The sequence below is a fragment of the Callorhinus ursinus genome, unplaced genomic scaffold (assembly GCF_003265705.2).
Source record: "Callorhinus ursinus isolate GAN/ISIS: 27379988/994484 unplaced genomic scaffold, GSC_fseal_2.0 scaffold38, whole genome shotgun sequence".
In the NCBI taxonomy this organism is placed as follows: Eukaryota; Metazoa; Chordata; class Mammalia; order Carnivora; family Otariidae; genus Callorhinus; species Callorhinus ursinus.
In genome coordinates, this window is record NW_027397100.1 from 12063155 (window position 1) to 12077177 (window position 14023).

General features: G+C 51.7%; 1 protein-coding gene across 2 annotated transcripts in view; it reads left to right on the plus strand.

Moving 5' to 3' along the window:
* Positions 1-14023, plus strand: part of E2F1 (E2F transcription factor 1) — a 22619-nt gene continuing 8596 nt past the window's right edge. Inside the window, exon 1 of one of the 2 annotated variants that reach the window (XM_073880541.1) lies at positions 1-309. In XM_073880541.1, coding sequence (XP_073736642.1) covers positions 1-309 — 309 coding nt within the window. Of the gene's footprint in view, positions 310-12676; positions 13025-14023 lie in introns of those variants that run through there. The other variant, XM_025875694.2, reaches the window with a different exon arrangement.

The following is a 14023-nucleotide window of genomic DNA, read 5'->3' on the forward strand; positions in this document are numbered from 1 at the left end:
ATGGGGGCTTCCACAGCCGAGATTGTCTCCATCGGTGAATCACCCCCAAAGGATCCTGCCTTCTCAAGATCATGGTTCTCAGACTCCAACTTTTATTGCCCCAGGGTTCCATTTGCCGAAGCAAAAGCACTGATTTCCAAGACCATTAGGTGCTCTCCAGTGGCGGAACGAGTGGTGAATTGGGCTGCGGGGCCTCGACGTGATTCCGGCTGTGCTGCTGGCTACTGTGAGACCAGGGAAAGACTCCCCCCCCGCCCCCGGACGTCAGGGGTCAGCGAGCTCAGAGGAGGGCCCCGAAGTCTCTTTCTGGTGGGTTATGGTCTTTGACCATTCTATGTAACAGGATTCCTTGCTGGGGGGCAGTGGGTTACAAATATGTTTTTGGAAAAAATTAAATTCCTGGGCTCCGGTGTTGCTCTAGTGGAGAAGCTCTAGAATTCCACTGTCCAATAGAAGCACAATGTGATCTGTATATGTAATTGAAATTTGTCCTAGTAGCCACATGAGAAAAGGTAGAAAGAAGCAGGTGAGATTAATGTTAGTTACAGATTTTAACCTGGTATTTCTAAAATATTATCATTTTAACATGTAAAAATGAATATAAAAATTAATGAGATATTTTATATTCTTTGTTCTTGGACTAGGTCATCAGAATCAGGTATGTAGTGTCTCCTTACAGTGTGTCTCAATGGGGACCAGCCATATTTCAAGTGCTCAGTAGCCACGTGTGGCTAGTGGCTACCATATTGGATAACACAGATATGGAACACTTCTATTCTTGCAGAAAATTCTAGTGGACAGTGCAGATACAGAGCTAGGGGACATGGACTTAAGTCCCCACTCCACCACTGTGTAACCTCGGGGAAGGTTCTCAACCTCTCAGAGCCTCAGGTTCTTGCAAAATGAGGATAATCATAATACACACCCAGTGTCCACGTTGGATTTGTGTAACTACAAGAGCTGCTATTACTACTAATTACTTCCATTTAGTGAGCTCCTACTTCGTCCCGGGTGCTTTGCACGTATTATTTGTAACCCATACAATGACCTTGCCGGTGTGTATTTTGATCCTCATTTCGCAAATGTGGACACTGAGAATCAGAGGGGGGAAGTCACTTGCCCAAGATAATACAACCAGTATGATAGCCAAATCAGGGTTTGAACCCAGAGCTGTCTGAGTTTAATACCCATTTTTTTTTTCAGTGCCTTATGTTAAATTTAGAAACCTAAGCTATGCTATGCAAATGTTAACGAGTTCTAGGATGGGCTCCAGAACGGGGTGCAAATTCAAATGCCCGGAGGGTTCTGGCAAGGGGCATAAATGAAAATATTGTGCACTCGGAAGTGATGGTAACCTGGGGAACTGGAGACTCATGTGCCAGTCCGATTTTTCAAATCACTGTGCTGGACAAATCAAACCAGGTCTCCAGGAAGATGTGGTCCATGGCCCATCAATTTGAGACCCTTGGTCTAGTAGGAATACTTCAGTCTCTTTTTAGAAATTACTAGTAGACATGTGTCACTGGTGATCTTATTAAAATGCAGATTCTGACTCAGTGAGTTGGGGCCAGAGATTCTGCCTTTCTCGCAGGCTTCCAGGTGGTGCTGGTGGTGCTGCTGGTCTGACCCGTACCTTGAGTAACAAGGTAGTAGGGAATGATGTGCAGCCAACCATAATCTCTTGTTACAAATGAAGAAGCCAAGTCACAGAGCTGTTAGGTAATCATGGTGGGATTAGGCCTGACTTTAACAGCAGTGTTCTCAGCTATGACGTTGACCTGCACGCTTGGAGAAGGTGATCTGGAAGGTTCCCTGAATTCACTGTGTGGAGGCTGAATGAGATCCCCAGGTTATGAGGAGGAAGGGGGTGGCCATCAGCAAGCAGATGCTGGGGGTGCTTCACCCAGTCCCCACTAACTTCTCGCTTCACTGCACACCAGCCAACTCTTCCAACTGCCACCCCTGTGTCTTTCTGCCTGAGGGCTCTCGCTTGCCCCTGGCACCTGCTCTGCCTCCCACAGCAGGTCTGGAGGAGTAACACATCTGATAACTCCCAGGCGCATGCTCCACACTGGCTCCTGGAGTTCCCTAGCAGGACTGAACTGACCCACAATGGTCACTTGCTTGATAACTCCTCCCCCACCCTTCCCTGTCTCTTTAATCCCTAACATGGGATCACTTCCCAAATAAACCACTTGCACTGAAATCCTTGTCTTGGGGTCTGCTGTTGAGGAAAATCCGAACTAAAATTGGCCTCTGGTGCAGCAAGCTGAGAGTCAGTGGAGGTTACGGACATAGACTTCGGAGCAAGAGTGCCTGGGCTCAGTCCTGTTTGCTCAGGCAAGTGACTTAACCGTTCTGTACCTCTGTTTCTTCATCTATGAGCTAGGCATGCTAATATCACTCACCTCACAGCATGGTCTGGAGGATTAGACAATATGATGAGTATAAAGTAAGCACTCAGTAAATGTTTGCTGTTATTTGTAATATAGCATCCAAACGTAGGAGGAAGTGTGGTCCTAAGAACTGAGTACCCCCCTGCTTTTAGCCTCTCCTGCCCCCCAGCTGAAGGTACAGCCTTGGCGCTCTGCCTGCCCAGCATCCCCCCACTGCTGCGGGGGGCTGGCCGGCTGCGCCACCGACTGTCTCTGCTCTCTAAGAATAGGTTTCCCTCACAGATGGCATCTCTCTGGATCCTGCCAGAGCATCTGGTGCCTCCAACTGCTCACTCCAGGGAGCAAGGCTGTGTGGTCCTCTGCTGAGGAGCAGAGCCCTGGCTTCCAGCAGACCTGGGAGGAGTCCCCACTTGCCTCCCTCCTAGCTGAGCTTCCATTTCCTAAGATCTGTAAAACTGGCATTGCCGAAGGGCCCTTGGCACACAGTAGGCACTCTATAAACGCTAGTTCCTGAAATTGTACAATGGTTTACATGTTTATTAAGCACCTGTCACATTCCTATGAAGTCTTCTGACATGCAAGACTATAAAAAATAATATTTCATCAGTAGCCCATGCTCATAGTACAGAACTTACATAGTACAAAAGGTGTATCACAAGGAAAAGTCGGGCTCCCTCCTACACCCAAGCTCCACCCCCAAACCCCCCCTTTTGCCAGGAGCACTCACTGTTAGTACTTTCTAGTGTAGGCTTTCTGAGATATTCTGTGCACAGCCACCTGTCTTTGTCTTACGAGAAACTGTTTTAGAAGATTTTATTTTACCTTTTTTTTTTTCCTTAAGTAGGCTCCATGCTCAGCATAGAGCCCCACAAGGGCTTGAACTCACAACCCTGAGATCAAGATCTGAGCTGAAATCAAGAGTCGGATGCTTAACCAAATGAGCCGGCCACGTGCCCTTAAATATTTGATTTCTTTTTTTTTTTAGATTTATTTATTTATTTATTTATTTATTTATTTATTTTAGAGAGAAAGAGCACAAGTGGGGGAGGGGCAGAGAGAGAGGGAGAGAGAATCTCAAGCAGACTGCCTGCTGAGTGTAGAGCGCAACATGGGGCTCCATCCCATGCCCCTGAGATCATGACCCTAGCTGAAATCAAGAGCTGGGCGCCTAACCAATTGCACCACCCAGGGGCCCCTAAAGATTTTATTTTTAAGTAATCTCTCTACTCCATGTGGGGCTCAGCCTCATAACCCCCAGATCAAGAGTCGCACGTTCTGCCGACTGAGCCGGCCAGACGCTCCTGTCTTCCGAGAAACTTTCACATCACATTGTCATCTCCAAAGGTCTTTGGCATTTCTTCCTCGCGCTCTGCACGTTTAGTTTCTCTTTGATCCAGAATCTAATACGAAAGGAAGTCCTTTCTTTTAGCTGGTTCCCACCCCAACTCCACTCCCTGACTCGCCAGATATCTCAGGCAGGTTCTTACTGTGATCAGCGTCTGAGATGAACCGCCCTAGACATCCGGAGCCTTCCGGTCGCTGACACCAGACGTTCAGGCCCGCGGAGCTCCGAGTGAAATGGAGAGGACAAAACTGAGGTTAATTTGGGACCTTCTGCTGCTCTGCTCCCAAAGTAGAGATCATCCAGTGAGCCCATGTGAGAGCGATGATTCACAGGCAGAGACGCCAAGAAACTGCCTCCCGACGCTCCCTGCTCCCGCCTTTCACATCACAGGCCCCAGAAAGAATGCTGGAGATGGCGTCGCATTGTCCGCTTGCTTCGAGAATCGGGCTCTGAACCCAATGCCCTCCTAAACCAGAACACTGTGCGGGGCTCCACCTCCCAGAGCGAACCCATGTCGCCGCAATCTGGGACTTCAGGTGCCTTGCTTTCTTTAACGAATTAGGGGGTATTTATAAAAAGAAACATTATTTTCCCCCCTCCCCTTGTCATGTTCCAGATGGATAGGGAGAGAGTTTGTCTTACTTCAGCCCTGAAGAGTATTTTGGGTGAGAGGGGTTTCATCTTAACCAGAGGGCCTCCCGCACGACTCGCTCCTGTGAGCCGCAGGCCGCCCCGGGCCACCTGGAGGACAGAGGGAAAGCTGGACTCTCCTCTGAGGATGGCTTTTAGAGAGGGCTTCCTAACGGAGGGCTCCCACCTCCTGTGCTGGGTCTCTGCGCCCGGAACTCTGTCGCTGTCACGATTTCACAAACAAGACAGGAAACGAGGCAAAATGGAAACGTGGGTCATGGGGTCTCTGTGGGAAGCCTCGTTCCCATTGCTTTTCCAGGCTTCTTCAGACTCTCCTCATGGGCTAGATGTCCGCTGAGAGAAGGACCAGGGCCAGACCACGTCAGCTCTTTTAAGACTCGTTTTTGGGGGGTCTTTTTAGTCTGTGTCCTGAACCCCTTTGGCATCTGGTGAAGCCTGTGAACCCGCTTCAGAATGCTGTTTTTAAAACTCATTAAATGGGGCGTCTGGGTGGTTCAGTTGGTTAGGCGTCTGCCTTCGGCTCAGGTCATGATCCCGGGGTCCTGGGATCAAGCCCCGCATCGGGCTCCCTGCTCAGCGGGAAGCCTCCTTCTCCCTCTCCCACTCCCCCTGCTTGGGTTCCCTCTCTCGCTGTGTCTCTCTCTTAAAAAACAAAACAAAAAAAAAAAAAAACCCACCTCATTAAATAAAATACGTAGGGGGCGCCTGAGTGGCTCAGTTAGTCAAGCCTCTGACTCTTAATCTCAGCGCAGGTCTCAAGGTCGTGAGAGCAAGCCCCTGAGTCTTGGGCGTGGAACCTGCTAAAGATTCTCTCTCTCCTTCTGCCCCTCCCCCTCCCCCACTGCTCATGCGTGCGTGATCTCTCTCTAAATAAATAAAATACATAGGATTACAAAAAAAAGAAATATTGACTTGAGATAATTATCAAAATATTTTTAAATTTGTAATTTAGTAATAATATGCCTTTTTTTAAAAAACACACTAAATAAACAGTGGCCGGTCTAGAAGTGTCATAATTTCATAGGTGCCTTAGGCATAAACAATACCTCAAGACCCTGCAGCAGCTGTGACAGGGCATGGAAGTAGCTGTGGTTTCTGTTGCCAATGAAGGCCTGGTGCTGCTGATAGGCCTCTGGTCTGTGGCCTGCCTGAAATGCAAGATGTTGCCCTGCAGTCAGAGGCTGGTGAATATACAGATGGAATTTTGTTTCTGTCCAAGTTCCTGGAACTTGGGTTCGTGGATCAGATTCAGAACTTTTGCTTGAGAGTGACCTTCCCAGCCTGACCACATGGCAGGTGTCATTGTTTACCAAGCCCTGAGCACAGGAATAAGAAAAATACTGGCTGATGTTCGCTGAGTCCTTACTAAGTACCAAGTTCCCTGTGATATTGGACACTAGGACTCGGTAATGAAAGGGCCAGCTCCTGCCCACGGGAGGCTTATAGTCTAGGGAGGGAAGGCTGACACGTGAATACACAAATATCATTTTGGAGAGCCGTGGGTGCTAGAAGTGAGTAGTACAGGGCAGTGTAATAGAATGACTTGGAAGGGGAGAACAAGAGGGGTCTATTTTCCAGGGAAGGCCTGTGTGAGACCCATGATGAGGAGAGAGCCATGCAAAGATACAGAGGAAGGGTGTTCCCGGCACAGGAACTGCAAAGGGCGCAGAAGAGGGAACCAGTGGAAAGCATTCCCGGGCCTGGCAGGAGGCCCGCGTGGCTGGGACAGAGCACAGGGTCGGTGTGCCGAGCGCTGGAGCGCTGGAGCCCTGGAGATGGAGGCTGAGAAGCTGGCTGGGCCTATCAGGCGGGCCTTGGGGGCCACACTAAGTGGTTTGGGTTTTCTTATAAGTGTTGTAGGCAGCCTTTGGCAGGTTTAAGCAGGGGAGTATGTGATGTGATTTACATTTTGGAAAGATTCTTCTCGCTACAAGTAAGCAGCCGGGCTGGAGTAAGGATCCAGTGAGGAAGCCATGTGGGGGTCTGGGTGAGAGACCGTGACGGTCTGGATCAGGGTGGGCCCGTGAGGTAGAGAGAAGTGGGCACATATGGGGTGTAATGTGGAGAGACCCTGTGGCCCAGGGCTGTGGGGCGTAAGGAAGAGAGGTGTAGCGAATGACCCCCATGTTCCCCCTCCTTAGGCCTTGCCTCCCCCACCTGAGAAAGGGAAGCCCTGACCTTGCTCCCCCCCTGCCTCTTCAGCCCCCTACAGTCCTGGGGCCCCTGGCATGCGGGCTTCCCAGCTGGTCCCAATTGTTGTTACTCCCCAGGGAGTCATGGGAACACACTCCCCCTGCCCCCTCCAGCCCCCTCTTCCCAGACAGGGCCAGGCCCTAACAATGCCCCCTCAGCCAGCCAGTGGCCTGGACACAATGCCCCTGATTCGGTTCATTGCCAGCTCCAGGAGGCCTGCTGGGTTTCCTGGCCTGTTTGGCATATATATAACTCTGGCTTCCAGCAGGGATTTTTTTGTTAAAAAAAAAAAGTCCCTGGCTCCTCCTCTCTGAATATCTTAATATATTATAAAAAGCCATTCCCTTCCTATCCTGAGGCCTCCCTCCCTCCCTCCCCTCCCTTAACCGCATTTGCCATGTGCCTGTCAACCCCGGGGACCAAATGCAGGTCAGCAGGTGTCAGCGAGAAAACGAGAAAAAGGAAGAAAAGCTGCTTGCCCCGCCATGGCCAACCTCGAATGTGCTGGTGATGCTGAAGATCATGAGAATAATCTGAGGGCTTGTGACATGGCAGGCACCATGCCCAGTGCGTTTTGTACACTAGATCTCATTACTTCTAAGGTGCCATCAAAGATGAGCTACGACATTATTTGGAGCCCCTAAGAAAGAAAAGAGCTACCAACTACAATTTAGGACATGCCGTTGATTGTATGATTACCCCTCAAATTCAGAGATACTAAAATATAGGGGGGAATCTTAGAATCTATGGAGTATGGGATCATCTCATCTATTACGCTTCATTGCCCTCTGAACATATTTTTCTCCTCATCTTTGTGCCTACTGGGTGGGGGTGGGGGTGCAGGGATTGCTTCATGAAAATTCTCCTATTCTGCAGCCTCTCTCGAACAGTTTCCTTTGCCCCCTTGCTGCCTTGAGAGGAGATGTCAGCAAGCTGCTTCAGTGATTCCTCTTTGATCCCTAACAGCAGCTGACATTTACTGAGCACTCTCTATGTACCCGCTACTGTCCTAAGCACTTTAATGTCCCGGCAACCCTATCCGGTAAACACTATTTTTTACCATTCTCCTTTTACAGATGACAACGCAGAGCCCCTCTGCTCTAAGGGTCCCTTGCTGGCTCTGCGGCCCTGGTCCGGGCAAGCACAGCTACTCTGTATGGTTTTCCTCCTCTCCCTGGAAAAGCAGAAATGGTTCTCAGAGGTTGGGGGGTGATGCAGAGAATGGAAGTGGCACTGGGTGAGCCTTGGAGAAAGGAGAGGCCCCCCAGACCATGAGTTCAGTGGGTAATGGGGTTTGGGGGAAGGGAGGATGGCTTATCGACCTGAGACCTATCCACTTAGGCCATACCCTGGACCCTCTGGCCCACACACTACTGAACATATGGACCGATTGATGGCCAAGGACTTAGCCAAGGCCACACAGCCGGGCAGCTGTTGGCTGGCACCAAGCCCCGTATCTCCTGTTTCACCATGAGTTGCCCACTTTCTCTACTCTGCCTTGCCCATGTCTTCTCTTTAGTTACCTGCAAAGCAGAGGAGCTGTGCAGGTGCTGGTTAGTTCCTCAGCAGTAAGAATATCGCTGGTAGTAGTTAACATTTATTGGGGGCTTACTGTGTGCCAGGCACAGGCATTGGGGATTGCAAACTCAAATCCCTGAATGGCAGGGCAAGTAAGGCCACTGAGTGAGGTGGGCCAGGCAGGGACTACGGTGGCCTAGAGGGTCAAGGCTCTGGCTCAGCAGGGGACGGCAACCGCTCAGCATGGCCTGCCTAGTATTGCCAGATATTACTGTTTTAAAGGAAAGCCGGATATTTGAATTTTTATATAGCATTTCCCAGTTTAAGAAAATTTTAAACTAATTCACAATTCAGAAAAACAAAATACTCCGTGGGCAAATGGAATCATACCTGTGGGACAGTTTGCAAAATCTGCTTATTTTCTCATTTAACCGTGACACACATCCTATAAGGGAGCCCTTGCCCCTTGTTGTACAGATGGGGCAAGCCAAGCTCTTCAAGAGCGTGAATCACCTACTCAAGGTCATCCAGCCAAGCCACATAGTTGGGGTCTGCCTGACTCCTAAGGCTTGCTCCTTATGTTTAATGGCCTCTCAGATGGGTAAGAACCCTGTGTTCAGACACAGCCAGAACTGGTACAGTGACAGAACACCTCCAGGGACAGCAAAGCGTCAGAGAATTCAGTGTAGCAATGAGGGATCATTCGATACCAATGTGATGTTGCAGACATAAAGCCCCGCCTCCCTCTGCCAGAACTCAACAATGGACGTCTCTGTGCCCCTTAATAAAATTAAGTCACCACAGAATCATTTCTCCCAATGATGCAGTCATGATGATGGGACGTTCTTGTTTGGAGATTTTTTTTTTTGAAAAAAAAATTTTTTTAAACTTAAGAATGTATGCTTTGGCGAGGTGGTGTATGTGGAATAAATAGGCTTGAATTATTTGTGTTGTTTGTCAAACTTCTTAATGAGCATGTGGTGCAGGTTCATGTAAATAATTCTGACTCTCCCCCTGAACTATGAGCTCCAGGTATCAGAAATGAGGTCTGTTTTGTGTCCAGCTGTCTCCCTAGCACCTAGCACAATGTCTGACACAATTGCTCAATAAATATCTGTGGATTGAATGTGGTTCAAGAAATGAATTGACTTGTCCAAGGTCACACAGACCGCGGTTGCCATTTACATCCACCTGATTCAGAAGCTCTTCCTATCACTTCTCCACAATCCTGACTCCTGGAAAAACTCAAGGGAAAGATATCTCCACAGTGAGGATGATGTTGGGTCCAGGAGCTTCCACCCCTTTGGACTCCTCTAGAATTAGATGTTGGTGGGGGTGGTCATGGGGGTGAGCACCTCCTAATTAAACCACTATCCATTATAATATCTTTTGGAAACCACACATTATAATCTTGACAGCCCTGAGCCTGGCCCTTGGGGTATTTACAGGAAGTGATGAGGTATGAAGGGCAGGCACTAGGGTTTGGCAGTGGAACAGGCCAAGTTCCCATCTCATTTCTGCTCTCTGACCTTAAGCTGTGAGTGCCCCTCTCTGAGCCTCCTTTTTCCTGCACCATGTGGATAAACAAGCTTCACTTAAGGGATTATTGGTTCAAAGGAGATCATCATTGAAAGTGGCTGCCCAGTAATTGTGGAGCTTTTGGAAGCCTACCAGCCTGAAGAGAAGTGTTGATGTAGAGAACAGCCTTATCAGTATCTCCCAGGCTTGAGGCCAAGGGGCCCCATCTTTCAAACCTTTGCTGCTTTCAAGTGGGTATTAATAGATACAGAAGGCCCTTTTCTCTTTCTTGATTTCACACTGGGAACTCTGGTCTTCACTCCTTTCTGCTGCAGCAGGACCGGAGGGATTGTGGGAAGAAGGCACCTGCTTCTACCTGGGAGGTTGGGTACTTGAATACTTTGGGGAGGGCAGGGCTTTGGTAAACCCCTAGCTTTGACCTCCACCAAGCATTTTCATCTGCTAGGTAAGCTCATGCCCTTTGGGCCTCAGCTTTCTCATCATGAAATGGGGCAATAATAGCAATATCTGTCTTCCTTCTCCAGCAACCAGTGCAGTGCTTGGCAGAAGACAGGTGCTCAGTAACTGTTTGTCGAATGACTCTTGGGTATGAGAGTACTTTACAAAACAAATGTTACCGTTATTGAGACTCTTTGGGAAGATATGGAGCAAGGAAACTCCATCTGGAAGGGGAATGTCGCTGCCTTTTTACTCTCTGTCAGAGTCTGGCTTGGTTATTTCAGATGAAACCTACCATTCTAATAATGGTGGCCTCTCTATCTGGGGAGAAGGGGACAGGCTGATCCCGTGGCTGGGAATCCAGTGCAGGCCAGATTCCATCACTGGCTGACCCCACAGTTCCCTACTTCGGAATGGGCCTCAACTTTGCCATCTCTACAGCAAAAGGCTTACACGGTCTCTATGGTCCCTTCTAGTGCTGAGTCTAGGATTTACAAAGAGCAATCTTTTCTTTCTTTCTTTCTTTCCTTCCTTCCTTCCTTTCTTTCTTTTTCTTTCTCTTTTCCTTTCTTCCTTCCTTTCTAGAGAGAGAGAGAAAGCGTGCATGCCCCCGCACGCAGGATGGGGAGGGGCAGAGGGAGAGGGAGAGAGAGAATCCTAAGCAGGCTCCACGCCCAGTGCAGAGCCCGACACAGGGCTGGATCTCACTACCCTGAGATCATGACCTGAACCGAAACCAAGAGTCAGATGCTTAACCAACTGAGCCACCCAGGTGCCCCCTACAATGAGTAATTTCAAAAACGGCTTTGGAAACTCCTGCTGCTTTCCTAAACCACCTCATAGTTTATAGAACACTTACAGCAGATCCCCTATGTTTTTTATCCTGATGGCGACCCAGGAAGAGGCCAGGGCAATGTGCCCATTTTACAGATGAGGAAACTGGAGCTGAGAATTGTCCTAAAGGGGCTATAATTCAGGGCTGCACCACACATTTTGGTTATACCGGTATACTATTTGTTCTCAAATGTGAACCTGCATAAAAGTCACCTGGCATTGGGGGGGGGGGGGGGGTAGGGGATTGTTGGTGAAAATACAGATTCCTGAGCACTTAGAGATTCTAAATTGGCAAGGCTGGGGTGGGCCCAAAGTTAACAAGTGCCCAGGTGATTCTGAAAGCAGGGGCTGAGGACTCCTTTTGGAGAGCCAGGGCCTCCTTGGTGTATTCTGTGTAGCCTCAGGCACCAGCCTGTTCCTTTCCTAACCTTTCTCAGCACCTGTTCTGGGCCAGACCAGTGTTGGGAGGAGGCCCTGTTGGAGCTCCCAGTCTGGTAGGAGAGGCAGATGGAGAAACTGAATGTGTGGTCAGTCTTGGAACAGAGGCAGCATTGGGCAATGGAGGAAGTGAGTAATTACGACTCTGGAGGGCTCTCTGGAGGAAGTCATGTTTATTCTGGGCCTAGGGATTTGATCCTTGTTTGTGTATTAGCTCCCTTCTTTTTTTTTTCCTGTGGGTCATCCCCACCAGATGGCAGGCAAGTTCATAGAAATGATTAAGTCTCACATCTCTGCCCTCAGAGCTGGCACAAGGCCTGGCACAGAGGAGAGGACAATATTGGTCAAATCAGCTGACCTGAGCAATGAGAAATGGCTGATGGAGATGTCCCAGGGCCTCCGGATTAAATGCATTTTCATGCTCAGCACCCTCACCTCCTCCCTTTGCGAGTTCTAACATGGAGTTAATGGTGGAAATTCCTCATCATATTCCAAACATTTGTTACCTCTGTTCCTCTCCTTATCTTTTCACTAGACTGAGCTCTTCAAGGTCTGAACTAAGAATGGGGCACAGAGCAGGCTCTCAAAACGTTTGCTGAATAAGTGGGTGAATGAATGAGTTCAAAGCAGAAGCTGTGCATTGGCTATTGAAGAGATTCCGGCTAAAAGGGGGCTTACAGGAAAGCCCCAAGCTGCATTGGGCCAGATGTCCCTCCCCATTTCCTAGCAGCCCCCTTCTGCTCAGGCTCAGGGTGAGAGGGACAAGGCAGGTGCAGGATTTGAAAGTAAATGGTATAGGTGGGGCAAGTTGAGATGGGAGCGGCAGCTGGGGCTTTGGAGGTGGGGCTGAACCTAGAAAAGAGGAAGGGCAGTTTTTAGTGATCCGAACTGAGGTTGTTGGGGCTACAGGTGGCAGAGTCTAGGGGTCACGTGAGGTCTAAGTACGGTGTGAAGTGCAGAACGGACGCTCTGTCCTAAGGGTCTCCATACAGGGATCAGCAGGATGCGGTGCATCGGGGTGGGAGCGGGGCCACCACGCCTCGGGTAGGGACAGTCCCGGCTGGGGGCGGGGAGTGCGAAAGTTCCTGGCACCGCCCCGACAAAGCCTGCGCGCGCCCGGTCGCGCGATTGGCCGCGCCACCTCGCGCCGACGCCCCGTCCCGCCCACCGCCGCCGGTCCGGCGCGCTGCAGCCAATGGACCCCGTCGCCGTCGCCTACGTCACAGTCCGGACAGCCAATGGTGAGAGCGCTCGGCGGCTCGTGGCTCTTTCGCGGCAAAAAGGATTTGGCGCGTAAAAGTGGCCGGGACTTTGCAGGCAGCGGCGGCCGGGGGCGGAGCGGGATCGAGCCCTCGCCGCGGCCTGCCGCCATGGGCCCGCGCCGCCGCCGCTGCCTGCCACCCGGGCCGCGCGGGCCGTGAGCGCCATGGCCGTGGCCCCCGCAGGCGGCCCATGCGCGCCGGCGCTGGAGGCCCTGCTCGGGGCCGGCGCGCTGCGGCTGCTCGACTCCTCGCAGATCGTCATCATCTCCACGGCGCAGGACGCCAGCGCCCCGCCGGCCCCCGCCGCGCCAGCCGCCGGCCCCCGCGACCCCGACCTGCTGCTCTTCGCCACGCCGCAGGCGCCCCGGCCCACACCCAGCGCGCCGCGCCCTGCGCTGGGCCGCCCGCCGGTACGGACACCAGGGACACTGGGCCGAGTGCGCGTCTGGACCCCCGTGCAGACCCGGGCGGGGCGCGGTTTTTGGCCCGGAGGCAACGGGGGCGGGGGAGGGGGTGGGCCGAGGCTCCCGGGCTGGGCGGGGCCGAGCCTGGGTTGGGCCTCCGGGCCCCGCCCCGGGGTGCGGGGTGACCTCGGGCCAGTCCCTGTTTGCTCCTCTTCCCTGGGCCTCAGCTTCCCGGAGCCGCTCGAGGGTCAGACTCCGGTAATAATGGCCCACGTGTATTCAGTTGGCGTTGCCTGCATGCCAGGTCTCTGGGCGACTTCGAGCCAGCTAAAACTCACAACCATGCTGTGAGTGCAGTGTTGTCACTGTGCCCATCTGAACTGAGGCCCAGAGAGGGGAAGTGACTTGCCCCCGGTCATACGGCTGCAAGTGGTGAGGGTGGGATTTGAATTGAGGCCTGCTGGCTCCAGACCAGAACTCGTGGCAGGGTAGTGGGCATGGCTCCTTGGGGAGGTGAAGGGGGGTGTCCTGGGGCCAGACTATCGAAGAGTCATTGAGGAGACCCTCCTTCCTGCCTAGATGCTCCACTGCCAGGTGCAGGCCTGGGCCTCTGGGGACAGGCCTCCTGGCTGGGAGGCCTTCTCTGCAGGGGCGGGGTGGCTGGGCCAGCTGCTGATCCCCTCCCTCTGCCTGTCCTTCCATCTGCCACCCTCCACCCTCACAGGCCCTGGTTGCCATGGAGCCTCATTAGTCAGGCAGGCAGACCCCTAGGCCCCCAGGGAAGTCCTGGGTGGGCTGGGCCTCTTGGGAGCTGGAGTAGAGGCCCCCAGTGCCAGGAGAGAGTAAACATCCCAGGGAGATGGCTTGATAAAGTGTTCCCTGAGCAGCAAGAGGCTCAAAACCAATTTGGACTGGGGGGGCCCAGAAGAGGTTGCTGAATTACAGGGGACAAGGGTGTAGAGGCCTGAAGCTTGGACCTGTGGGCTGCAGGACTGGGTGTGGAGA